The sequence below is a fragment of the Stegostoma tigrinum genome, chromosome 22 (genome assembly GCF_030684315.1).
Source record: "Stegostoma tigrinum isolate sSteTig4 chromosome 22, sSteTig4.hap1, whole genome shotgun sequence".
NCBI classification, from domain to species: domain Eukaryota; kingdom Metazoa; phylum Chordata; class Chondrichthyes; order Orectolobiformes; family Stegostomatidae; genus Stegostoma; species Stegostoma tigrinum.
The window spans coordinates 51648856-51675811 of record NC_081375.1 but is presented as its reverse complement, the minus strand read 5'-3'; the positions used below and the strand labels follow the sequence as shown (position 1 = coordinate 51675811).

General features: G+C 41.5%; 1 protein-coding gene across 6 annotated transcripts in view; it reads left to right on the top strand.

Annotated features, from left to right (window-relative positions):
* Window positions 1–26956, top strand: part of tmem94 (transmembrane protein 94) — a 127900-nt gene that overhangs the window by 84336 nt on the left and 16608 nt on the right. For 5 of the 6 annotated variants that reach the window (XM_048554903.2, XM_059653825.1, XM_048554902.2 and 2 more), the window contains 12 exons: window positions 725–827; window positions 1674–1891; window positions 5906–6087; window positions 8890–9028; window positions 9615–9730; window positions 10529–10628; window positions 11967–12075; window positions 14573–14762; window positions 17712–17789; window positions 18358–18443; window positions 20404–20485; window positions 21510–21655. In XM_048554903.2, the coding sequence (XP_048410860.2) occupies window positions 725–827; window positions 1674–1891; window positions 5906–6087; window positions 8890–9028; window positions 9615–9730; window positions 10529–10628; window positions 11967–12075; window positions 14573–14762; window positions 17712–17789; window positions 18358–18443; window positions 20404–20485; window positions 21510–21655 (1549 nt within the window). Of the gene's footprint in view, window positions 1–724; window positions 828–1673; window positions 1892–5905; window positions 6088–8889; window positions 9029–9614; window positions 9731–10528; window positions 10629–11966; window positions 12076–14572; window positions 14763–17711; window positions 17790–18357; window positions 18444–20386; window positions 20486–21509; window positions 21656–26956 lie in introns of those variants that run through there. The other variant, XM_059653826.1, reaches the window with a different exon arrangement.

Sequence of the window (26956 nt, the reverse complement as noted above, 5' to 3'; positions counted from 1 at the left end):
CAAGTCCCACTGCACAGCAGGGTGCTGCAATTTTTTACCATTTAAAACATAGTCCATTTTCCTGTTATTCCTACCAAAATGGATGACATCTATTTAGTCGATGCCTGGTGTGTCACTGTATTAAAACCTAGTCACTTTCTTTCCATTTCCCATAAGATTGACTCAACATAATGGTTAAGGTTGTGGCAAAACTAGTGTGTGGTTTAATCCAAATGATTGGGAAATATTTTGTTTTTCTCTCTATTCCTGCTTGTTTAATGGAAGGGAGCGGTGTCAATTATGGCTTCCTAAGCAAGGATCAGTTCATGTGTTAGGCCTCCCCTTTGATAAATCCTTCGCTGATTACACAGAATCCATTCTGCTACCAATGGGACGTCATGAAACTCATCAGCTTCGTTGTGATTCGAGGAGACATTGCTCATGTCCTGTTGATATCCATTGGAATTGTGGAGTGTCTATTGAGTGCATATGGCACCACGTTTTTAGTAGTCTGGATATCAAAAGCAGTATCTCAGTTTAACTCTATATATAATTCAATAAGATTTAGATTTTGATTAAATTGGAGTGAATGCAATAACAAAGACACTGCATGCTGGAATATATGCAATGCAATGTGCCATCCAGTGCCTCTGGATGATGCTGATTGAAAATATTAAAAAGGAAAAAAGTGAAGATTTGGAAGAGTTTTGCCCAGTGCTCCCTATATTTTTATTTGTGTTCACAGATAGTGTACAGATGCTGTCTCATGGTACAGCTGACCTAATCTTGGAGGCCTGCACAGATTTTTGGGATGGAACAGATATTTATCCACTCTCTGGTTCTGACAGGTTTGTTCTTTCCAATTACTTTGTACTGCTTTAAACATCATCTGTCTCTAATTGTACGTGGATATAATCCCATATAAACCACCAATTAGGTGGGAATTTTAGGCACAGTGATAAGTCCAATGAACTCATTGTTTTCAATTAGGCCTGGACCAACTTGCCCCTCTCGATACTTTTCTTCAAGCTTATTTGTCCCCTTCATAAGTAACAAGGAAACTGGGGAAAACCAGTGGGTTAGTAGCAGGTTTGTGGGATTTGTTAGAAACCCAATTAATGGCACCCCCCCCACCCCCGCCAATCAGAGCAAACTGCATTATTGTGTCAAAAAGCACACCAAGTAATTCATTCATCTAAAACTTGTGGGGAAATTTCTTGAAATGAAAGAGGTTGTCTTTATATAGTGAGTTTCACATCCTCAGACCATTTCAGCATTCTGCAAAGCAATGAATCACTGTTACAGTTTCAGCGCTATTCTTTAGGCAGATAGATATGACGTGGTACTGTGTAACTATGTCCTTTTATTGTACCAGTGTCCCTTTTACAGCTATTAGTTTGTGAGGGCTTTGAAATTTCTTTCTTTAAAGAAATTCTGTAAATGCACATTTCCTGCATTAGAAATTTAGTGAAATATAGATTCTCAATGCTGCTAATCGGGTTTACTGAAACTAGGCATCTCATTGGGATTGAAAGCCCTACCTATGTTGAATATTAGTTAATTGGCTAACTAGTTGAAATTTCTGGAAACAAAAGCTGTTGAATATTGAATTTTTTTTATTTATATTGCAGCCTAAATATACATTTTTGTCAGTCAGATGTCTTTTTACTAATCTCGTTTTATTGGTGCTACAGGAAAAAAGTCCTCGATTTTTACCACCGTGCCTGTCTGTCTGGCTACTGCTCAGCTTTTTCCTATAAACCAATGCACTGCACCCTGTCTTCGGAATTGAATAGCAAATGCATTGAATTGGTCCAGGTGCCAGGTCAAAATGCCATCTTCACTTCCTATGATTTACCAGGGACTACGCCTATTAAACACGGTAGCAGGCGGAACAGCTGGAGCTCTGATGGTACTTGTCATTTCCAAGAATTTATTCAGTCGTGCTGTTTGCATTTGTTTGATCTGACTATGATGTGTGCTTTCCCTTTTTTACCTACTTTACTGACTTTTAAATGGATACAGTTCCACAGGCTGCTCAACTCTTCAGAATGATTCCTGCGAGACAGTGTTCTTCATTTGCCAGTGTATTCAGTGCATCATGGTGCAAGTGTTTTACACAGAATGCCTTTTTCTTTTCATATGCCAAATAATCCAGGTCTTTGCCAAATATAACCAAGCTGAAGGGCAGCCTGCACAGATGCCCCAGAATATCTGGCCACTCAGCTTTTCACTAAAGCAACGTGTCTCCGAATTCAGACACACTAAAAGAGAATCAGCTGTGTCTAAAGTGCTCTGAAGTGTGCACTTTTCAATTAATATTATTTCCATGTGGGTACTGAACCATCTGAAACAAATGGCTTAAAACTAACTTAAAATGATGTAAATATAGAAATCTAGTCTAGCATTACTGGTTTATCAGTTCATGGAAGTGTGAGTTGCTGTCGGAACCAGCATTTGTTGCCTATCTTTGGTTGGCTTTGAGAATGTGCCAGGGATCCTCCACGTGAATTTGGTTTGATTTGATTTATTATTGTCACATGTACTGAGATAGTGAAAAATAGTTTTGCATACTGACTGTACAGATCTTACCTTACATGAGTACCTCAGGGTAATAGAACAGAGCGCAGAGTATAGTATTACAGCAACAGAGAAGGCACAGAGAAAGATCAGTTCTGTAGAGGTCCGTTCATAAGTCTGGTACCAGCAGGGAAGAAGCTGTTCTTAAATCTGTTCGTACATTCTGCCTGATGGAAGAGAGCATAACCAGGGTGGGAGAGGTTTTGATAATGTTGGTTGCTTTCCTGAGGCAAACGTTCCAGAGTTTTGACTTGTATGAAGGAATAACGACACATTTCCAAGGTGGGTGAAATTTAACTTGATTGGGAACTTGATGGTGATCCCAAGTGTCTGTTGCTTGAACATAGAACATAGAACAGTACAGCACAGAACAGGCCCTTCAGCCCACAATGTTGTGCCGACCATTGATCCTCATGGATGCACCCTCAAATTTCTGTGACCATATACATGTCCAGCAGTCTCTTAAATGACCCCAATGACCTTGCTTCCACAACTGCTGCTGGCAACGCATTCCATGCTCTCACAACTCTCTGCGTAAAGAACCTGCCTCTGACATCCCCTCTATACTTTCCACCAACCAGCTTAAAACTATGACCCCTCGTGCTAGCCATTTCTGCCCTGGGAAATAGTCTCTGGCTATCGACTCTATCTATGCCTCTCATTATCTTGTATACCTCAATTAGGTCCCCTCTCCTCCTCCTTTTCTCCAATGAAAAGAGACCGAGCTCAGTCAACCTCTCTTCATAAGATAAGCCCTCCAGTCCAGGCAGCATCCTGGTAAACCTCCTCTGAACCCTCTCCAAAGCATCCACATCTTTCCTATAATAGGGCGCCCAGAACTGGACGCAGTATTCCAAGTGCGGTCTAACCAAAGTTTTATAGAGCTGCAACAAGATCTCACGACTCTTAAACTCAATCCCCCTGTTAATGAAAGCCAAAACACCATATGCTTTCTTAACAACCCTGTCCACTTGGGTGGCCATTTTAAGGGATCTATGTATCTGCACACCAAGATCCCTCTGTTCCTCCACGCTGCCAAGAATCCTATCCTTAATCCTGTACTCAGCTTTCAAATTCGACCTTCCAAAATGCATCACCTCGCATTTATCCAGGTTGAACTCCATCTGCCACCTCTCAGCCCATCTCTGCATCCTGTCAATGTCCCGCTGCAGCCTACAACAGCCCTCTACACTGTCAACGACACCTCCGACCTTTGTGTCGTCTGCAAACTTGCTGACCCATCCTTCAATTCCCTCGTCCAAGTCATTAATAAAAATTACAAACAGTAGAGGCCCAAGGACAGAGCCCTGTGGAACCCCACTCACCACTGACTTCCAGGCAGAATATTTTCCTTCTACTACCACACGCTGTCTTCTGTTGGCCAGCCAATTCTGTATCCAAGCAGCTAAGTTCCCCTGTATCCCATTCCTCCTGACCTTCTGAATGAGCCTTCCATGGGGAACCTTATCAAATGCCTTACTGAAGTCCATATACACCACATCCACAGCTCGACCCTCATCAACCTTACTAGTCACATCCTCAAAAAACTCGATAAGGTTTGTAAGGCATGACCTACCCCTCACAAAGCCGTGTTGACTGTATTTGATCAAGCCATGCTCTTCCAGATGGTCATAAATCTTATCCCTCAGAATCCATTCTAACACCTTGCAGACGACAGACGTGAGACTTACCGGTCTATAATTGCCGGGGATTTCCCTATTTCCTTTCTTGAAGAGAGGAATTACATTTGCCTCTCTCCAGTCCTCAGGTACGACTCCAGTGGAGAGCGAGGATGCAAAGATCTTCGCAAGTGGCGAAGCAATTGCATTTCTCGCTTCCCAAAGCAGCCGAGGACAAATCTGATCCGGGCCTGGCGACTTGTCAATCTTAATGTTTGACAAAATTTTCAGTACATCAGCTTCCTCTATCTCTATCCATTCCAGCATGCACACCTGCTCTTCAAAGGTTTCATTCACTACACAGTTCGATTCTTTCGTAAAGACAGAAGCAAAAAACTCATTTAGGGCTTCCCCTACCTCCTCAGGCTCCACACACAAGTTCCCTATGCTATCCCTGATTGGCCCTACTCTTTCTTTGACCATTCTCTTATTCCTCACGTAAGTGTAAAATGCCTTTGTGTTTTCCCGGATTCCTTCTGCCAAGCCTTTCTCGTGCCCCCTCCTGGCTCTCCTCAGACCATTTTTGAGCTCCTTCCTTGCCTGCATGTAATCCTCTCTAGCTGAACTTGACCCTAGCTTCCTCCACCTTATGTAAGCTACCTTCTTCCTTTTCACTAGAAGCTCCACCGCTCTCGTCATCCAAGGTTCCTTTATCTTACCCCTTCTTGCCTGTCTCAGAGGGACATATTTACTCATCACTCCCAACAACTGTTCCTTAAACCATCTCCACATGTCTATAGTTCCCTTACCATGGAACAACTGCTCCCAGTCCATGCTTGTTTTTCTGGATGGTAGAGATTGTTGATTTGAAAGGTGCATCAAAAAAAGCTTTGGCCTACACACATCACAGTGTGCTGGTGGTGGCAGGACTGGAAAGCACATGAGGGTATGGGTGTCGGTCAAATAGACTGCTTTGTCTTGGATTATGTCAACCTTTGGATGTTGCTGGGGCTGCACTCATCCTGGCAAGCGGAGAATTTCACATCAAACTCCTGACTGGTGCCTTGTAGATGGTGGACAGGCTTTGTGGAGTCAGATGATGATACCTTCATTGTGGAATACCCAGCTTCAGGCTTGCTCACCTATCACCGTTATTCATGTTGGTCTACCTGAGGCAGTTAGACACTTGGTGGAGATGGTCATTAGCTTTCATTTTTGTGATACAGCTGTCACTTGTAGCGCCTCAAACTCTGAGAAGAAGTTTTTAAGAACTTACTGCGCAAAGCACTATGGAGCACTGCATTAAACTATCATTTGTTGGAGATGTAATTTGCTCTTTCACGTTGCTGACTCTGCGGTAGATGGACTGGGTGCAGCCTGGGAGCACTTCCCAACCTGGGAAGGATACTATGGTATCAGTCAACACAAAAGGGCGCAATTTGGCACATTGAATAGCTGTTTCAAAGACACACAACTGGGTGCGTAACCCTGAAAAGCCATTAAGTTCCTTTTTGGAAGTTACTTTTGAATCGAGTTCCTCCATCTTTTTCATGGCAGTACATCATTTTGTTCCTTCTTTCTCGCTGCCTTTTATCCAGCTACGCCCACTCTCAACCTTGAAGGGTGTCAGCATTTTTGTTGCATTCAAGATGATATGATTATAAATTATTCATATGTGTTCATGTAAACCTTAATGTTTACTTAGCACAACTGTTGGATTGTTTCAGAAGGGATAGTGGAAGTGATGGAGAAGGAAGACTGCATCCAAGCTTTGAGTGGACAGATCTTCATAGGAATGGTCTCCTCCCAGTATCAGGCTCGGTCTGACATAGTCCGGCTAATCGATGGGCTCGTCAATGCATGCATCAGGTTCGTCTACTTCTCCCTGGAAGATGAGTTAAAAAGCAAGGTACTGTCGGCATTTTTGGTTTTTGCCCTTTTAACCAAAAGACTATGGTATCTATATTTGAGTGCAGTGTGGTATTCAAGCCTGTAGTGAAAGCAGATCAGTGGCAGTTTAATGGTGTTTCTTGCATACATTTCAGCAAGATATTTGCACACTTGCAGGAGATAAATGTGTGAATCTGTAACAGCTGGTTGCAGTCTCTCCCCAGCTTACGCCACGGTGGCAGTTTAGTGAAAATTCACACGGCTGATTCCTGGGATGAAGGATTTATCATATGAGGAAAGGTTAAGTGGCTTGGGTCTACACCTCATGAGTTTTGGAAAAATGAGATGTGATCTTATTGAAACATACATGGTTCTGATGGGGCTTGACAGGGCAGATACTGCAAGGATAAGGAAATCTGGGACTGGGTGTTGGTGGGGGCACAGTTTCAAAATAAGAGCTCTTCCATTTACATCAGATGTTGAATTCCTTCTTTGAGGCTTGTTAGTGCTTGGAATTTCCTTCCCCAGAGAACATTGGAGGCTGGATCAATGAATACATTCAAGGTTGCAACACATTTTTGATATGTTGAGAGTTCAAGGTTACAGGAAACAGACAAAAGGAATTAAAGCCATACAATCCTATTGACTGGCACAGCAGGCTCAAGAGACCAAATACTCTCTTCCTGTTTCTGTTTCTCATGTTATAATAATGCATACTTGTTTCATGCACCGTAGGATTGAGGTATATGTAGAAATTCATCCAATATCGACACCAAGACTTCCCAGACCTCGGTGTTGCACCGGGCTAACTAAACTATGTAGAGTAACAGGTGCATCAGAAGCTGTGAATTAACTGAGGTTTTTCTGTAGCCCATGTCAGTAAATACCATTAATGGGTAATGCCTGGGCAGCTGAAATATTTTTCGCAGAACTATGTTTTGGAATAGTAGCTCTGACTTCTGCCTGCTAAATTAAGTGCTGTGAGTCATGACAAAATTGAAAATATATTGAATATTTGCAGAGAGCATCTGATTGGGGTATGTGTGTTCTAAGCTCCAGTCGACACTGAAAAGCATGGGAATACGATTGGTGTTCAGTAGTAGCACAGAACACTGTAATGAATAATCCAGTGATCTGGCTTCATTCTTCTGGAGGTTCTTGGAAAATTTGATCAGACAGGTGTGAAACAAGCTGTGGTTCATCACTGCTTGAGATCAGATTTCAGACCAAACAATTAGCGTTTATTCATTAGACTTTGAGAGTTCAGTGCTCATCTCCCTGTATTGTTGAGGCAAGTGAGTAATTTAAGGAAACTTGCAGGTTTGGTACTGATTATTCTGTGCTGACATTAAAGTTAATGTTGATGACTACAGCCTACAGAACTCAATCTGCTTTAAGCATTAAATTCCCTCAAAGCAGAGATGGGAGAGGTTTAAAAAGAAAGCTTCATTAAAATTGAATCCTTGACTCCAGGATTTCCATTTAAGTTTCAAGTATTTGCATTACTTTAATCTCATCTGAAATTGATTTTGTTCCAAGTGTTAGATACTGTGCATTAGGGATGTGGAACTGAACAGAACTAGACTCATCATCTCTATCCTGTTTCAATTGTATCTCAGCAAGTCTTTATTTTAGCACTGTCGAACTCACCTTGGTTCTGTATCTCTTAAAGCCCTTGCCTACAAATTATCAGGCTTAAGTTTTTTGAAATCTTCTCTTCACCGAGCCTTACTAGCTTTTGTATTTCAGATGCTTTCTGCTATTTGTGTAAAGAAATTCACTCTAGCGCTACCCCCGGAATGGCCCAGCTCTAGCTTATAAGTTATGACTCCTTGTTCAGGAGTCTCCCAGTGAAGGTTGTTCTCCCTTTATCCTATCAACTCTCTTTTTATATTCAAGGAATACAAGTCTACTTTGTAAACCTGTCTTCATAATTAACCATTCCCACCCGGATTGTTTTGTTTAATCTATGCTACACCCACTGCCTTTCCAAGGCCACTATATCCTTCGTAAGGTACTGTTGATGAACTCAGTGTGGTCCTACAGAAGGGATCTAACCAGAGCTTTCTATAGCTGTAGGGATAACCCATATGACTTTGTTTCAGCCCTTTAGAGATTAAGACCAACATTCCACTGGTGTTTTCAATGTGTTTTTCTGAGTTTGTTAACTTTCAGTAATAGTTCACTTACTGCAGAACTGAGCAGATAGCCTAGGGTAATTCTTCAGTACAATACTGAGGAAGTGCTACATTGCTGGTTGGATTTTTCAGATAAGATGTTAAATGGAGGCCTTGTTTCCCGGCTCAAAAGGAATATTTCATGGCACTATTGGAGAATGTTGGAAGCTGTCCTGGCATCTTGTCCAAACATTGATCTTTCAACCAGCACCATCATGAACAGCTTATCTGCATTATTACCTTATATGTTGCTGCTGAGTGAAATTTGATTGTTGTTTTAAAGCTGTAGTTGACCTCAAGTCACATGATAGGATCAGAATGACCTGTAATGTGATGTGGAATGCAGCAAGGATTGGAAAAGCACTACACACACTCATCTTCCTTATTAAAAGTAGTATTAGAGATTTATTTTTACTGCAAAGACCTTTGTAAATTATATTGCTTGTTTTGCTAGTGAGGGGGTGGGAGAAGAAATTCTCTGATATATCTTTTGAAATATCTTGTAGCGAAATCTTATGCTCTCCTCTCTTCCTTCACAGCCTCCACCCCATCCCCATCCCCAATTCCCCCTCAAAGTATCTGAAAGTTAAATAATTCAATTGCACTCACTCACCTTCTGTTAATAATCGATCCCTTTGGCCCAGGTGTTTGCAGAGAAGATGGGTTTAGAAACAGGATGGAACTGCCATATCTCTCTGCTACCATACAGTGGAGGCCCTGGCTCAGAGATCCCACAGTCCAGCCCAAGCCACACAGGCTCTCTGCGTGATGACCTTCCTCAGGGTAGGGAATGTGCTACTTTTCTGTGTAACAGGTGTAATTCTTGCTCAACACTAAATATCTGTGTTGCAGTAAAGTCAAGGCAGATGCTGTGATTTCATAAAGTTGTACAGGACCATTGAAGTTTATGAACTGTTTGTCTTCAATTGGCTATCAACCATCATCAACTAACTCTTTTTATCATAGGTAATGAAAGCAGTGGAGTTGAATCTGTAAAATATCTATTGAAAACTCATGTCAGTAATGGTGACCAAGAAAGTATCATCCGTCAACCCTAGTCCAAATCCTAGCCTGTCATCAATTGTTGTAAAATCAGTTTGGTTCGTTAATGTGCTTTAGGGAACAAAATCTGCATCCATACCTTGTCTAGTCTATATGTAATTCCCAGGTCTGCAGTAATGTAATTGACTTTCAACTTTGCTCCATTCAAGACCAATTTGGAATACAGTTATCCCATTTAAGAATGAAAAGTAAATTTGAATTGGTGGAGGATGTCAGTTGGCATGTTTCTTTACTTCAGTGGGGGTGACTCAACTGTGTTGTATCCTTTTTGCACTTAATTCAGTATACTTTTTTAAAAAATACATAGATTCAAAGGATGATGCAGAGGGAGCTTTGCTAATGGAAGAAGAAAGACATTCTGACCTCATTAGCTTCCAACCCACAGACAGTGATGTGCCCAGCTTTCTGGAAGATCATAATAGGGTAAGGTGCTAGTTAATGATGGAACTGTCCACGTTGTCGCTAAAGTAACTGTGGAATTTGTGGCCAGTTCTTTTAAGTAAATTACTACTTCAGATTCAAACTGAAACTTTAGGTCACTGCAGCTTCATCGATGTAATGGTAGGAGCAAAGGCAGAGGCTTTATAAGTACATTTAAAAACTGGAACTGCTGCAGCCTAACAACTATGTTATTATTGAAAAGAGTTTCCAATCTCTCTCAAACCCAGATAATTAAGACTGAATATGGAGAAACCACTTTGAACAATTTGCACAACACAGATTGAACATTGTGTTCATTTATATAGTGCCTCTAATTTAGTAAAAACATGCCAAGGCGAACCACGTCAAGGTTTTGGATAGGTGACCATTGGCTTGGTCAAAGAAGCAAATTGTAAAGGGCCAGATTAGTCTGTGGGGTATATTTTTGTTTTTCTTGTTAAGCTGTTTCTCATTTGTTTTTCTTTGATCCATATTCTTGATTGACAGGGCTAACAGTTTACTCACTCACGGCCCTCTACTGATGCTGCTAGAGCTCTCGTGATGTTGTGGGCCCCTGGGGAAATGCGTTTATTTGGTCTTTGATAGAGGATCTCTTGTTCCCCCAACCTCTATGGTGGCACCATTTAGTCCACAAGCTGAGAAATTCCAGACCTCAGTGGTCTCGATTTCTATGAAGTATGCTTTGGGTATTTCTAGTATAGCCACCAGACAGCCCTGTAAAGTGCGTGTGCTTTTTATAAGTGCAATCAATAAATGAGATATTGCCTTTCTTTTCCTTAGGCTAAATTGCCGCGAGGGATCCATCAAGTGCGGCCTCATCTCCAGAATATTGATAATGTGCCTTTACTGGTCCCTTTGTTCACAGACTGCACTCAAGACAGTAAGTGAGCATCACGTGTGTAGGCATTTAGCCGTGGGCAGATAGTGGCGCAGTGGTAATGACATTGAACTGGTAATCCAGAAGCTAGGGCTAATGCTGCGCTGGCATAGGTTAAAATGCCATCAAGACAGCTGGGATAAAAATCTGAACTGAAAGCTAATATCATGAAACAATCATCGATTATGAATGTAATTCACTAATTCCTTCCACGGAGGACAGTCTGCTTTACTCATTTAGCCTATACATGACTCTGGTGATGTTTGTGATTGAAGTGACCAAACCATTCATTTCAAATGCAATTAGGGATGGACAACACATGCTGGCCTTGCCTGTCACACCCAATCCCATTTTTTAAATTAAAAAATCTTGGACATGTTGTACTTGAGGTCAGTAGCTGAAAAACCATAATTTAAGATTCCATTGGCAAAATATTCCAGGGGAGGCAGGGGTACAGAAAGTAAGGATTTATTTTTTTAAAAATTCTTGCAATTTTCACTTCCTGAAAGGCTGGTGAAAGTGACTCCAACAGTAACATTTGAAAGGGAGTGAACACATATCAGAATATCAGACTCTAAGGAAAGAGAGCACAGCTGTAATGGTCCTTTCAAAAGAGCCAGTGCAAACAGAGTGGGCCAAATGGATTGTTCCGTGCTATCTGATGCTGGCTCTCAAAACCTCATTTGGACTAAGCAGTCAAATCACAGGAACCCAGCAAGTTTAATTTGGCAGTTACAAGGAGGCAAACAATTCTAGTATTTCAAACTAGTTTTATAGATTGAACCACTGACTTTGGTAGCTACATCCCCAGGCTGCTCATCCAGTCATGTTTTTACATTTGTCAGTTCCAGCAATTCTGTCAATTAAACAGTTTGTTTGCCTGAATTTGTAAGGCAGGAAGCTATGCAATGTTCAATTTCACTCCATAGGCCTGGACCAGAGATGGCATGCACACAAGGTGTCTCATCCTGGTGATGTTTCCCAAAAGTCACCTGGCCTCGTAATTATCACCCTGGGAACTTATTCATAAATTTCTTGGTTTTACTGAGTAACCCAATGAAGGGCCAAAACCAGTAACACTGGACTCCAACAAACTTGTACAGAGTGCAGAGTCAGAAACCAAGTTATTAGATCACCCCAAGCTTTAACAGATTGTAATTGGCTGGAAAGGGAAAAATTGGGACCAGCTGAGAAGTTCCACGGCTTGAAGGCCTGCAGAAACAATGTGCTGAGTAAGAGAGAGAACAATTTTGATTGCAATGAGGTGAGAAGGCATTAAGTTTTACATAATTCCCTGATAGTGTGTTCTGTTTTATTTTGCAATTGCACTTTCCTATGCAGCAATGTGTGAAATGATGAAGATCATGCAAGAGTACGGGGAGGTGATCTGCTGCCTGGGCAGCTCTGCCAACTTCAGGAATAACTGTCTTTTCCTGCAGAGTGACATTGGGTAAGGGTCCTGTTCTCCACTCTTCGGCACAGTTTATTTACAAAACATTGTGCTGCAGGGATTAAGTGCCGTAGACTTGGGTGGGTTGTCCAGACCTGGGTACAGGGGTAGGAATCTCTCAGCATTATATGGTCCATAATTTAAAAAGCAGTGTGACGTCAAACATGTTCAGGGAGGAAATGTATGGATGCTGTGTGCTCAAGCAAAGCCTTTTTTTGCCCAGATAATAAAGTGTGAAGCTGGATAAACGCAGCAGGCCAAGCAGCATCTCAGGAGCACAAAAACTGATGTTTCAGGCCTAGACCCTTTCTGATGAATGGTCTAGGCCCAAAACGTCAGCTTTTGTGCTCCTGAGATGCTGCCTGGCCTGCTGTGTTCATCCAGCTTCACACTTTATTATCTTGGATTCTCCAGCATCTGCTGTTCCCATTATCTCTGATACCCTTTTTTTCCCCATTTGAGCTACTTAGAGAGCAAACGGTGAAGCAGTTGTAGGAGCAAATTACTGCAGTTGCTGGAAACTGAACTAAAAACAAAAAATGCTGGAGATCACAGCAGGCCAGGCAGCATCCCTGGAGAGAAAGACTTTTCATCGGAGCTGAAGTGAAATGTAGAGGGTGCAGCATTTATGCAATAGCAGGAGTGTGGAGTGCTGAGGGAGAAAGGAAGTCGATAGCTCAGATTCCAATTACCTAATATGAACTGTCAACATTCTTTCTGCTCCAGCACTCCAGTGCCCCCCAGTTACATAAATGCTGCCCCCTCCACATGTCACTTCAGCTCTGATGAAAAATCATCTAGATTTGAAACGCCAGCTTGCTTTCTCTCCATGGATGCTGCCTGACTTGCTGAGATCGCCAGCATCTTCTTGTTTTCAGTGAAGCACTTGGTTGGGAAAGGAAACAACCTCAGTGAACTTTTATTCAGAGTAATTTCAGAATCTGTTCTCAGTTTGATTTTGTAAAGGAGAGAAGTGACTCCACCAGCTGCCTCACAAGTAAAAAGAAAGTAGTATCATTAGGAGATAGTAAGAACTTCTGATGCTGGAGAATCTGAGATAACAAGGTGTAGAGCTGGATGAATATAGCAGGCCAAGCAGCATCAGAGGAGCAGGAAAGCTGACGTTTCAGGTCTGGACCCTTGTGAAGAAGGGCCCAGACCCAAAACGTCAGCCTTCCTGCTTGCCTAATGCTGTTTGGCCTGCTGTCTTTATCCAGCTCTACACCTCATTATCTCAGGATCATTAGGAGCATTGTTTTATCGACGAGGCTGACAGGTTTGTTTCAGAAGTTCTTTTCCCCACAGTGGTTACTGATGATGAAAACTGCGTTGTGTTGCTGGGCTAAGGCAAAATCCAAATTTTCAATCTTCAGTTTACTAGCCAATCTCGGCCACCCTGGTTATCTCTTGTCAGAAACCCCGGATTTAGGGATGGAAAAAATCAGCCAAGTAGTACTAACAGAATGCGTTTAGAAGAGGTTAGAAAGCTCAGGCACAGGGGAGGTGGAGGCAGAGTGATAATGTCGGCTGGATTATTGTCCATCTCTAATTGCTCCGGAGAAGGGTGCTGCTGAGCTGTTGCCTTGAATCGCTTGAGAGGTTGGCACCCCACACCCCCTGTTGGGAAGAGTGCAGTTGTAATTTGGTTAACAAGCAGCCTTTCAGCATCTGCAGAAGATCAGGAATCTGCTTTTTCCAGGTGTGTCTGTTTTGTTGATTGAAACAAAGGCAAGGGTCTAGGCCCGAAACGTCAGCTTTTGTGCTCCTAAGATGCTGCTTGGCCTGCTGTGTTCATCCAGCTTCACACTTTTTATTATCTTGGATTCTCCAGCATCTGCAGTTCATATTATCTCTGCTGCACACTGACTCAGTTAAGTTTTGTGGCTTTGCTTTCTGATGTGTATAAGACAAGCACTTGGGCAATTTTGTGTGGAAGAATTTCAAGGTGAGAGGTGATGCACCAAAAGGAAGGGAACAAACCTATTGTATAACATCAGGAGGCACACTCCTGTTCACGCATCATATGCATCAAACTTTGCAAGTCTTAAAAGTATTGTCACGTCTAGTGGAAGTTGGTTTGAATTCCCTACGTGTCCTATTCATCAGCCACTGAATAACAAACATTTTACTAAAGCTGGGAAAAATTGATGTGGGAGAGAGCAGACAAATTACAAAACTGCCAATCTCAGAATAAAGAATCAAATGGACTGAACAACATGCAAACTACTGATTGGATAACTTCCGGTGTTGTTTTATGTGCTGTCTTTACAGTACTGTGCACTTAAGGATGCTATTTACAGCCATGCGATAGCAGGAGAAAACCAAGGAAGTGGAGTACTGCTCCCTGACAAGCAGCTTGCTCACTCTTTCACTTGAAATCATAGTGTTGATCTCCCATGTTATACAGATGCTGCATGAACAAATTTGGCAGTCACTTTGTAACATGCAATACCTATTCTTCAACTTGTGTATCATTAACTACAATTTTTATTAATAGTGTTGCACTGGATCCGCTTTACCCATCTCGATGTTCCTGGGAGACCTTTGGCTACGCCACCAGTGCCAATGTTTCATTTGATCCTGATGAACTTACACCTCTGCAACTATCTGGCCTCTTAAATAGCCTGCCCTGTTCCATTTCCTTTCACCAGGAGGAGAGTATCAGCATCATTAAACTCATCGAACAGGTGTGTGTACCAGCTTGGATGTATGTATGTGTGCGCATATAACAAGGTAATCCTACCTGACTAAACTGCTCACCACCCCATTGTATAAAGCTGTTGCAATTTTAGTTATCAGAGTCAGTGCCTTTAACTGAACCGATGTCCTAGATTAGATGCAGACTGGACTGTCTAAAAGTCTAAAAGGAAATAGACAGATGATAAGTTGAACTGGAGTAGGTTGATTGGAAATGCATTTTGATAAGTAAAACATTAGATGAAAAATGAGAGAATTTTGAAAGAAAGATGATTGGGGTATAAGCTAGTTACAGATCTATGATAATATATTCCTATTTTTAACTTACTTTCAACTGTGTAGCTAAGCAATTATTTTTATCTCTCTGCTGTAAGTAAATCCCGTTCAAAAATATATTTCAGTTTCATTTGTAAAATACATAAATATATACTCTCGGCATGGAAAGTGTTTGATATCTGTTGCCAGGTTGGAGCAGCACTGTTGTTGCCTCAGGTGTTTGAGATACATCTAAAACGACAAAATACTTCATGTAAAGTGCATGCACCAGAAAAGTAAGAACAGAACCAGAACGCTAAAGAAATTTTTTTTAGTCTCATGTGAACCTATAGATTTGGGTTGTTTATGACACAGAAACTGGTAATTCCTCAATAAATCTATACTGGTGTTCATGCGCCTTTGACCCTGCATCATCAAATGCTATGATTATAAGCAACTATTCTTTTCTGTCTTGTATTTATCAACCTTCCACTCTAAGCCAATGTATACTACTCACTTTGACTGTTTCCTGTGGTAGCATGTTTGCCAACTCTCCATAGAAAAGAAGTAGGTCACTCAGTGAATTGAGCGTGCACTGCCATTTAATACTATGATGACTGGTTGGAGAATGCAATACTTTTTACCTATGCTTTCCTGTAAGCCTTCTGCTATTAATGAGCAAAACTTTATTAACCTCTACTTCAGATATACTCTGACTGAGCTTCCACATCCCTTTGGGCTTGAGAGTTCCAGAGATTAACGACCTTTTGAGTTTTAAGAAAATCTCCTTATCTCGGACCTAAGCATTCCCTTTATAGTTAAATTGTTCCCCTTGGTTCTAGACTCAACAAAGGGAAACCTCTTACCTGTATTTACTTTTTCTAACCCATTAAATATTTTGTAGCTAATGGATACAACCATCTTATCCCATTGTTGTAAGGAAGCAAGCAGCAATCAAGGTGTTACTGCATATGTACATGCCAGGGTGCATCAGCTAAAGTTGAGTCACTCACCACTCCCCACGTTGGAAAATTTAGACCAATTTGTTATAGTTGTATTTGAGGTGCACTTGTTAAAGTACTGGGGCACATTCCTGTGCTGCTGTTCAGAGTAGTGCACAGCACCTTTTCACATTGGTCTGAGAAGGCATAACCAGCCACAATTTAATGTCGCATCTGAAAGTGGGGAGGTACCTCTAGTAGCACCAATCCCTTAGTGCTGCATTCGTTCAAAAGAAAAACTTGAATCATATACTTGTGGCAGAATCTAAATTGTCATCCACCATGAAGGGCCTTTAATTTTACAATGCTTAATGGTTGGACTTCTCCAAAATTTGGTCTTGTTTTGCTGTACAATATAGTCCTTAAGATGGTGATAAAGATGTCCCATATAAATGGCATGATTTAATCTTTGAACTGTGATAACATTGTTGAAGAGATTGGTGTGCTGATGGCAATTTGATAAAGGCTTTGTCCTGCACAGACTGTGGTGAAAGACTGAAGTTTGTGAATACTTAAGGTTCACTGCTCACTTCAATCTTGAGTAAGAATTAAACCATTGTGAGAGTGTCAGGAAACCTGAGCTTTAGTCAGTTTTAGATAACAAAGTGTGGAGCTGGATGAACACAGCAGGCCAAGCAGCATCTCAGGAGCACAGAAAGCTGACATTTTGGGCCTAGACCCTTCATCAGAGACTTAGTCAGTTTTGTCCGGAATGGCTTTTGATGTATTGCATACCATGTGTAATTTTGACCTAATATGAAAACTGTCATCATAATATTGTGATATTGTTTTAGGGGAAGTTAAATTGTTGATTATCCCTCAAAGTAGTCCAGTTTCTTAATAAAAGAAAGGTAACACCCCCATAGTCCTTTTGGACATTAGGGCCACTCTGTCATTAGAGACCGACGATTGGGGATGGGTTTAACCTGAAGATCATCATGCCTGCATTATTGACGACTTTATGTTGCAAATCAGCCATCCAGCAACTGAGCTAACCAACCCCATAGTTACCTGATATTACCAAAGGTCTAAATATCGGTTTGCTCTTGATTTTATTTTCCTTTTGTGCTGTGAGCCTGATCCCTGTGATTTAGAAGACCATACTAAAGGGATGACAAACTAAGCAGGTAAGATGAGTGGAATCAACAGACAGCTTAATTGTGTAAGAAGATTGCTTGTTGGGAATAATCTAACATTGGACGGTTGGACCTTTTAATCTTGTGATATTTTCAAAATTGTTGTGGTAAATTTCCTGCTTGTTTTTAAGGTACTGGGGAAATTGCAGAGGCATAATCTCTAACTTCCCAGTAGATTTTGCAGGTGGAAAACAGGCTGCTTGAGGCATGCATGATTTGCCTACACCTCTCAGTGGAAGGAGCTTCACGATAGAAAAGCGCAAGTGCAAAATAGACTCCTCTACATTTCAAATCTTAGTTATTATGCTGTAGCTGTGTTAACCCTGAAGCCAGATCATTAAATTCTGCTGAGTACCTCCCTACAAACTAGTACCAAATGGAGACTTCTATTAAGCCGGTGCAATAATCAATCTTTTCATGCAGCAAGAATGCTAAGACCACTGAAGTGTATCATGTTTTTGTGTAACCTGCAGATGATATAATCTAAACAACAAACTGAACACAACTTCATTCCAGTTTAACCAGAGGAATTCCCATTTATCCACAGGCACGGCACACAACCTATGGAATCAGGAAATGCTTCCTCTTCCTTTTACAATGCCAGCTTACTTTAGTCCTCATTCAGGTAGGAAAATCATTTTTTTTTACTTCCTCCACATTCCACTAATCTGGATTCCTCCATTACTATTATTAATTACTATTTAATTGCTTAAATACAGTATACAATGCTGAAAATGTATGCAACTGGTGATCCAAAGAAACACAGCCTCTCTTTAGGGCCATTGTTGTAGTAAGTGGTACTTTGTTTCACAATCAAACGTGCTCATTGGCCTCTGGCTGGGTTCCTCTTGACATCTCTCTCAGACCACACCTACTTTAAGTGATGAAACGCAAACCCCTATCTTGAACCTCACAGGCTAGCCCAATCTGTGGCATGAGCCTTGGCTGTGTTTGGGAAGTTCAGTTGCAAGAGATCATCCCTCTACTCAGCAAGAGCATTTCTGAGTGTGAGCTTTGGTTCTGTTTTTTCTTGTCTTAAGGTCATTACCCAGAGTTACACCAGTTGAATAGTGTTGGCTGCTGGTATATATCATTGACCGATAATTGTATGCAGCATTTTGCTTTCCTTGCTTGCCAGTGCAGACTAGAGGGCATGATGCCTCAATAATACTGAGCTGTCTGTGTTTGAGCAGTTTTTGGCCTGTCTGGTTCAGCTGCCTCCTCCACTTGGCACCACTGATGTTCTCTGGCTGTCCTGCTTCTGCTACCCATTGCTGAGGTAAGTGTGCGTTCTACCAGTAATCCAAAAAGAAAACACTTAGGTTTTCACTGTAGTTACAGGTTAGGAATGATTGTTCCTGTTGGGAACAAATGGAGCACAATTTTGATGAAAGAATATTTCGAATCTGTGTTCCAATCCAGTACAGGAAGTAGCCATTCAGTCTGCCCTTTCTCTTTAAAGGGATTATCCAATTGGCCTGGCAAATCTTTCCTCTTAAGGTGCCATCTAGTTTTAATTTAAAAGCTAATGAGTTTTATGAATTACTTCTATATCCCTACTCTTTTCTCTTCCCTGCCACACCAAGCCAAAGTAGGCTGCTTATTTACTTAATCAGAATCCTTCATGTAAAACCCTTTCTCTGCTGTAGGAAGCAAGATCCCAGGGTCGCCAGTAAGTGACTGAATCCAAGTAACTGAAGTCAAGTATCTTGGATATTAGAATAAAACTGTTCAGTTTCCAAGCTGTTTTCCCAGCGCAGCAGAGCCCAAAACTAGAGGGCAAAGGCTTAATATGAAAAGGGTAAGATTTAAAAGGGACCTAAGGGACAACTTTTTCATGCAGAGGGTATTGCACCTGTGGAGCGAGCTGCAAGAGCAGTTGATGGAGGATGGTACAATTACAATATTTAAGCGGCATCTGGATGGATACATGAATAGGAAGATTTAGAGAGATATGGGCCAAATGCTGGCAAATGGGACTAAAATGTATCTGGTTGGCATGGACGAGTTGGACCAAAGGGTCTGTTCCTGTGTTGTGCACCTCTACGAGTCCACTACATGCATATACTAATTATGTCTGATAGTACAAGTGGATAAACCCATTTGAGGACTGGAATCCCATCTCCTTGTTCTTAGCCTATGTACGTTTGCATCTTTACTAGCACAAGCACAATTTCCTGTAAAATCAAATTATAGTTTTTGCTTAATTTGTTTCAAAACTGCAAGTTTGGTGGTCCTGTTCTTTCTTGTTCATTTGGATTTTGTGGGCCTGGGAGTTTTAGCAATGTGGCCTCGGTGAATTCAGAAGTAAATACCAAGCTTTCTAATAGTATCAGCAACTTAAGGTAACTGCATTTAAAAAATAGAAAGAGGCCATTTGGGGAAGACGTGTTTTAAAAAAAAAGTCACTGAAAAATCAACAAACTGATGGAATGTTGACCTTACAAGAACGTGAGAAAAAGGAGTAGGTGTAGGCTGTGTGACAGCCTCACCCTGAGCCTGCTGTACCACCGACTAGGATCATGGCTGAGTTTATGCATCAATTCCACTTTCCTGCCCTAACCTTGCTTCCCAGATTCCTTTTGTTCGCATAAATCTATCACCCACTCTCTAATACATCCAACAACTCAGTACAGCTGTCTGGGTGGAGAATTCTAAATTTTAGAGCCAGAGATAACACCCATATTTGCATCTGTCCAAATGAGCTATCTAAAATTAATGTGCCTTCCAATTAGAACTGATGAAAGGTCACTGGTTTTCTCTTGTGGATACTGAGTAATTAGAGCTCTTTCTATTTCTAATCTGTTCTAGGGTGATTTGAAGAGTATATGCTTGCACAAAGGGCAATGAAAATCTGGATCTTGCATTTTTTTGCATCATTGTATAATCTGAAGTGAACTGTTTGCCTCACACTGCAGTGCGTGAGGGGTTTTGCCATATTGAGGAGAGGAAGAGAGGGGAAGAAATCCAAAAGCAGTGACCCTTTTACTGCTGACTATTTTGGCGTAGATTTTGAAGGAGCAGTCTTCTGATGCCCTTGAAAGAGAAATGGTGTATGATGCAAAACAAAATAACAAGAGTTATTTTAAAATGTGCTGCTGCATGCCAAAAAAGCTCAATTGTGAGCAGCACTTAGAGTTAGAAAGTGGCGATTGAACCTATTTAAAAATGAAAGCAAGCAAAAAAAGTAATCATCATCCCAAACTGTGTTTTTATTGTCAGTTTTGTTTTGTCGTCAGTGCTGCACTGTTGGGGAAGCCACCAGATAGTTCGGTGATGACAGTGGCAACGGGAAAGAACTTTGTATTCATTCCAAAAAAGGTGAGACCACTTGGAACAGTGCAAGGCCCTATGGTCCTTTTGTATGGATACTGATCTACCTGATCATTTGTATTAAACAAAAGAGAATGTTTATGTGGATGGCCGTACCTACAACTACCTGTAACTTAAGCTTTGTGTGTTAATCTCTGATAATATGGCTTTTCCACAGAATCTTGAATGATGCAAAACTGTGGCACAAATTTCTGATTGGTTCCATTTCCATTACAGTAATTCAGTAGAACCCTTTTTCAATTGTCCACTCACTTATTAAACTGTTGCAGAAAATCTTTTACACAGGCAAACTGATACTGGAGTGGTGTCACAAGAATGTTGCCATTTTTAATTTTAAGAACACACCTTTCTAAATATGCCCAATAAATGGTATCTTTTATTTCATTGCATTTCTTTGTTTCCCTTCTCCCCCCACCCTAAACTCACCAAGTGGACTCCATTGTTAAGACTGCACTTCCAAACCAGTGCTGCACCAAACAGATTTCCCTGTCTGCCTCTGTCTCCACTTCATCCCTCCCAAAGGATGACTTCAGGCTGCTACAAGAGGATCCAGATTCCAGTTCCACATATTGCAGAGTTCCCTGATTTCAGTGAAGGTGGTGGCGGAAGTGTTACCCGAGGATCCAATCTCCCTAATCTTAAGACAAAGAGCAGTCCGTATTTGCAGTCCTGATCACAATCCAGTGAGCCTGTACCTCACTGCTCATATTTGGGTGTTAGGTGAGGATATGCTTGTCAAACTAACTGCTGCTGAGGCATGCGTTTGATGCCGTCCTGTTCCACAAACAAACAAACCAAAATTATCATTTTTTCTCAATTTTGTTAATGCAATGTAATTAATAGGTCTCACTACTTGGGATAAATGTAAACATCTGTAATGTGTCAGGAACAAATCACTTTTATGCTTGTCTTGCCTTCAAAAAGTAAATTATCATGAGTGATCCTAATACTATAGAAATGTACATTTAATCTAATCTTTGAAATGACAAACATTGTCTGTTCCTTTCTGCAGACTCAGCAACACTTTCTAGTGTGCTTCTTCATCAAATTCAGCATCACTATTTTTGCCTACCTCATTTGCTTTGGGTTCATGCTGCAGGAATTTTGTAAAAAGTCCAATTCCTTCAATGTTACCAGCTGCACATCCATAATGAACAGGTGAGTGAGGGTAAAGGACAGTCTGTTCGTCACTAACTCCAGCAGCTCCACACAAAGAAAGATGTGCATTTCTTTAGCACCTTACATGATAATTTAGAATGTCCTGACATCTTTAGGAAACACGCAGCCTCACAAGTTAGATGCTGCAAGACCCCACAAACGGTAGAATGTAGAACACTACAGTGCAGTGCAGTGGCCCTCGATGTTGCGCTGACCTGTGCAACCAATCTGAAGCCCATCTAACCTACACTATTCCATTATCATCCATATGTTTACCCAATGACCGTTTAAATGCCCTTAAACTTGGCGGGTCTACTACTGTTGCAGGCAGGGCATTTCCACACCCTTACTACTCTGAGTAAGGAACCTACCTCTGACATCTGTGCTATGTCTATCACCCCTCAATTTAAAGCTATGTCCCCTCATGCTAGCCATCACCATCCGAGGTAAAGGCTGTCACTGTCCACCCTATCTAATCCTCTGATCATCTTGTATGTCTCTATTAGGTCACCTCTTAACCTTCATCTCTCTAGCGAAAATAGCCTCAAGTCCCTCAGCCTTTCCTCATAAGACCTTCCCTCCATACCAAGCAACATCCTGGTAAATCTCTTCTGCACACTTTCCAATGCTTCCACATCCTTCCTATGATGCGGTGACCAGAACTGTACACAGTACTCCGAGTGCGGCCGCATCAGATTTTTGTACAGCTGTAACATGACCTCATGGCTCCGAAATGCAATCCCTCTACCAATAAAACCTAACACACTGTACGCCTTCTTAACAACCCTATCAACCTGGGTGGCAACTTTCAGGGATCTATGCACACAGACACCGAGATCTCTCTGCTCATCCACGCTATCAAGAACCTTACCATTAGCCCAGTACTCTGTATTCTTGTTACTCCTTCCAAAGTGAATCACCTCACACTTTTCTGCATTAACCTCCATTTTCCACCTCTCAGACCATCTCTGCAGCCTATCTGTGTCCCTCTGTAACTGCAACATCCTTCCGCACTATCCACAACTCTACCGACATTAGTGTCATCCGCAAATTTACTAGCCCATCCTTCTACGCCCTCATCCCAGTCTTTTTTAAAAAAAAATGATAAACAGCAGTGGCCCCAAAACAGATCCTTGCGGTACACCACTCGTAACTGAACTCCAGGATGAATATTTCCCATCAACCACCACCCTCTGTCTTCTGCCAACTCGCCAATTTTTGATTAAAGCTGCTAAATCACCCTCAATCCCATGACTCCGTATTATATGCAATAGCCTACCGTGGGAACCTTATCAAACACTTTACTGAAATCCATATACACGACATCAACTGCTTTTACCCTCATCCACCTGTTTAGTCACTTTCTCAAAGATCTCAATAAGGTTTGTGAGGCACAACCTACCCTTCACAAAACCGTGTTGACGATCCTTATTCAAATTATTCCTTTCTTGATGATTATAAATCCTATCTCTTATCCTTTCCAATACTTTACCCACAACCAAAGTAAGGCTCACTGGTCTATAATTACCAGGATTGTCCCTCCTCTCCTCTTTGAACAAGGGGACAACATTTGCTATCCTCCAGTCTTCTAGCACTATTCCTGAAGATAATGATGACATAAAGATCAAAGCCAAAGGCTCTGCGATCTCCTCCCTAGCTTCCCAGAGAATCCTAGGATACATCCCATCCGGCCCAGGGGACTTATCTATTTTCACACCTTCCAGAATTGCTAACACCACCTTGTGAAATCTCAATCCCATCTAGTCTAATAGCCTGTATCTCAGTATTCTCCCTGACAACATTGCCTTTTTTGTGTGAATGCTGATGAAAAATATTCATTTAGCATCTCTCCTATCTCTTTGGACTCCACGCACAATTTCCCACTACTGTCCTTGACTGGCCCTAATATTACTCTAGTCATTCTTTTGTTCTTGACATACCTATAGAAAGTTTTAGGGTTTTCCTTGATCCCACCTGCCAAAGACTTCTCAAGTCCCCTCCTGGTTCTTCTTAGATTTCTCTTTAGGTCCTTCCTGGCTAACTTGCAATTCTCAAGTGCGAGGAAGGGCTTGTCATGAGGTAGTAAACAGCGTTATTTTTGTGATGTGGGCTGAGGAGTAAAAATTGGCCAGAACATCAGTCAGAGTTCCACTACTCTTCAGAAAACTTTGTGGGATCACCTGAGATTTTGTTTGGATCTCTGGAATGGAACTTGAATCTGCAGTCTTACTTGAGAGATGAGAGAATTGCCTTTTAGAACATAGAACATAGAAAAGTACAGCACAGTACAGGCCCTTCGGCCCACGATGTTGTGCCGTGGATTAATCCTAATCCAAAAATAAAATAACCTAACCTACATTCCTCTCAATTCACTACTGTCCATGTGCACGTCCAGCAGTCGCTTAAATGTCACTAATGACCCTGCTTCCATGACTACCACTGGCAAAGTATTCCATGCGCTCAGAACTCTCTGGGTGAAGAACCTCCCTCTGACGTCTCCTCTATACCTTCCTCCTAACACCTTAAAACTATGACCCCTCGTGGCAGTTAATCCTGCCCTGGGGAAAAGTCTCTGGCTATCGACTCTATCCATGCCTCTCATTACCTTGTACACCTCGATCAGGTCACCTCTCTTCCTCCTTCTCTCCAGAGAGAAAAGTCCGAGCTCAGTCAACCTCTCCTCGTAAGACAAGCCCTCCAGTCCAGGCAGCATCCTGGTAAACCACCTTTGCACTCTCTCCAAAGCCTCCACATCTTTCCTATAATAGAGCGACCAGAACTGGACACACTATTCCAAGTGTGGTCTCACCAGGGTTTTGTAGAGCTGCAGCAAAACCTCGCAGCACTTAAACTCGATCCCCCTGTTAATGAAAGCCAAAACACCATATGCTTTCTTAACAACCTTATCAACTTGGGTGGCAACTTTCAGGGAGCGCTGTTCCTCCACACTGCCGAAAATCCTGCCTTTAATCCTATATTCAGCATTTAAGTTTGACCTTCCAAAATTGGACCAGTGCTGACTGAGGTTTATGTCCAGGTCTTTCTGAAAACTTCCATTCCAAAAAACTGAGTTTTTGTTTGTTATCATAAGTGGCTGTAAGTCCTCCGAGGCAAAATGTAGTCTTCTCCAATAACAGACTAAGAAAACAGAAATTTAAAGCAAAACCATATGAAATAAAATGTCACATCCGTATTTGTGAAATAGGAAAAAGGGTTAATGAACGCTTTCATTTACAAAAGCTGATTTGATAGGAACAACACCTTGAAACAGGACGTGTTGCAGGTGCAAACTATGGAATTTCCATATTCACAGAACAGCCCCCAACAGTCAGAGATCCCAAGTATGGTATTAATTTCCACAGTGAAGGCATGGCCCTTTGTGTTTTGTTGAGGCTGAGATGTTGTGGTGTGATCTTTCTGAAGGAATGAACTGAAGAGGGAACAAATGTGGGTCTATGAGTTTACTGAGTAAAACTGAGCTATGTCAAATAAAAGTCAAGTTGTGCATTTTGCACCAATCAAAGTTAAATTATTAAGTAAGTGCTAATAAAATCACTTAATGGACAACAAAATAAGTACAATTATCTATTAATTTCAAAACATTTCACATTAAGTCTGTGAAATACACTCCCATAAAAATAGTTGCTATCGAGAACAGAGATACTAGGAACTGCAGATGCTGGAGAATCTGCGATAACAAGGTGTAGAGCTGGATGAACAGAGCAGGAAAGCTGATGTTTTGGGCCTAGACCCTTCTTCAGAAATGCCTGCTGTGTTCATCCATCTCTACACCTTATCATCTGCTATTGAGAACAATCATTTTATGGAATGAAAAATGCTAGGAATATTTTAGATGAATTTGTGTAGTCTCTTGAGTTTATCCCCCACTTTAATGGTGATCAAAGTCTGCTTTGTAAAGAGTTTGAAGTTGTACCTCACCTCTGAATTTGTTTTAAACTTTTGTGTTCGTTGCAAAATAAGCTAATGCTTCACATCATTTGTACTGTCAATGTGTCTGACCCTGTGCAGTTCAATGTGTTGTTCAACAGGTGGCAGTAAACTATAGTGGGATGTTAAAATTACATTTAATATTTATTAATTCTGGAGGCCGCATTGTAAAAGATATTTACCAGTGTCAAATCAATTTCAGTATGCAATGTGTGAAGTGTGGGAATGCTGCTCTCCACCCCAACCTCAAAGTATAATTCTTTCAGTGACTAGATTCTGGCTGCAGGATTATTTTGAGCTGTGCAGCTGTATGCTTTATTACGAGTTGCTTACAAGTCTTTTACTAGGGATAAAACTGGCTGATTTTAACAACATAACGCAAAGCATGTTCACACGGTAAAGCACTGCACTATGTTCTTAGCATTGATACATATATATTAAGTTGCAGTAGTCCGACTGGACCAGAGTGCTGATTTCTTGTTAGAAGGAGACAGGTTACTGGTGATGCCTTAACCTCTCTCCAACCAAGGGAAGATGATGAACAGGAGGTCCTTCATTTTAATGTTAGCCAGTGCAAGAATTGAACCAGTGATAATGGGAACTGCAGATGCTGGAGAATCCAAGATAACAATGTGTGGAGCTGGATGAATACAGCAGGCCAAGCGGCATCTCAGGAGCACAAAAGCTGATGTTTCGGGCCTAGACCCTTCTTCAGAGAGGGTCTCTGATGAAGGGTCTAGGCCCGAAACGTCAGCTTTTGTGCTCCTGAGATGCTGCTTGGTCTGCTGTGTTCATCCAGCTCCACACTTTGTTAGCAGGAATTGAACCCATGCTTTTGGAATTACTCTGGATTACAAACCACTCATCCAGCCATCTGAGCTAAATAACCATCTCACAAACATAGACCCAGTTACTGTGCAAGTGGTTTCCTCACTAAAAGGCTGGGGAGTGACCGCATTTGAGTTGTCAACCCTTTGAGCAAAGCTCAGTCGCTAGCATTTGGTCTATCAGCAAGGAACTCATCCTGAATGCTAACCCCAGAACTATCAGTGCTTTTTACAATAAAAAATCTGCTGTCATTTGTCTGTACAGCCCACCCCCAGTTTACAGAGCGGTATTGAACCAATCTAAGCATAACGGGCTTGAGTCTGTGCTGATCGTAATCCTAGTCATGGCTGTAGATGGTCTTAACATTCACCAGCTAAGAAAGATATAAAGGTCAACATGCGCCTGTCCCTGAAGAGCAGCAGGAATGATATCACACCCTTCATCACCTTAGAGCCAAGAGCATGAGAAGCATGATCATTGAAGCCTGCAGTATGTGCTTATTTCCGGAATATATCTGGGCTGCTT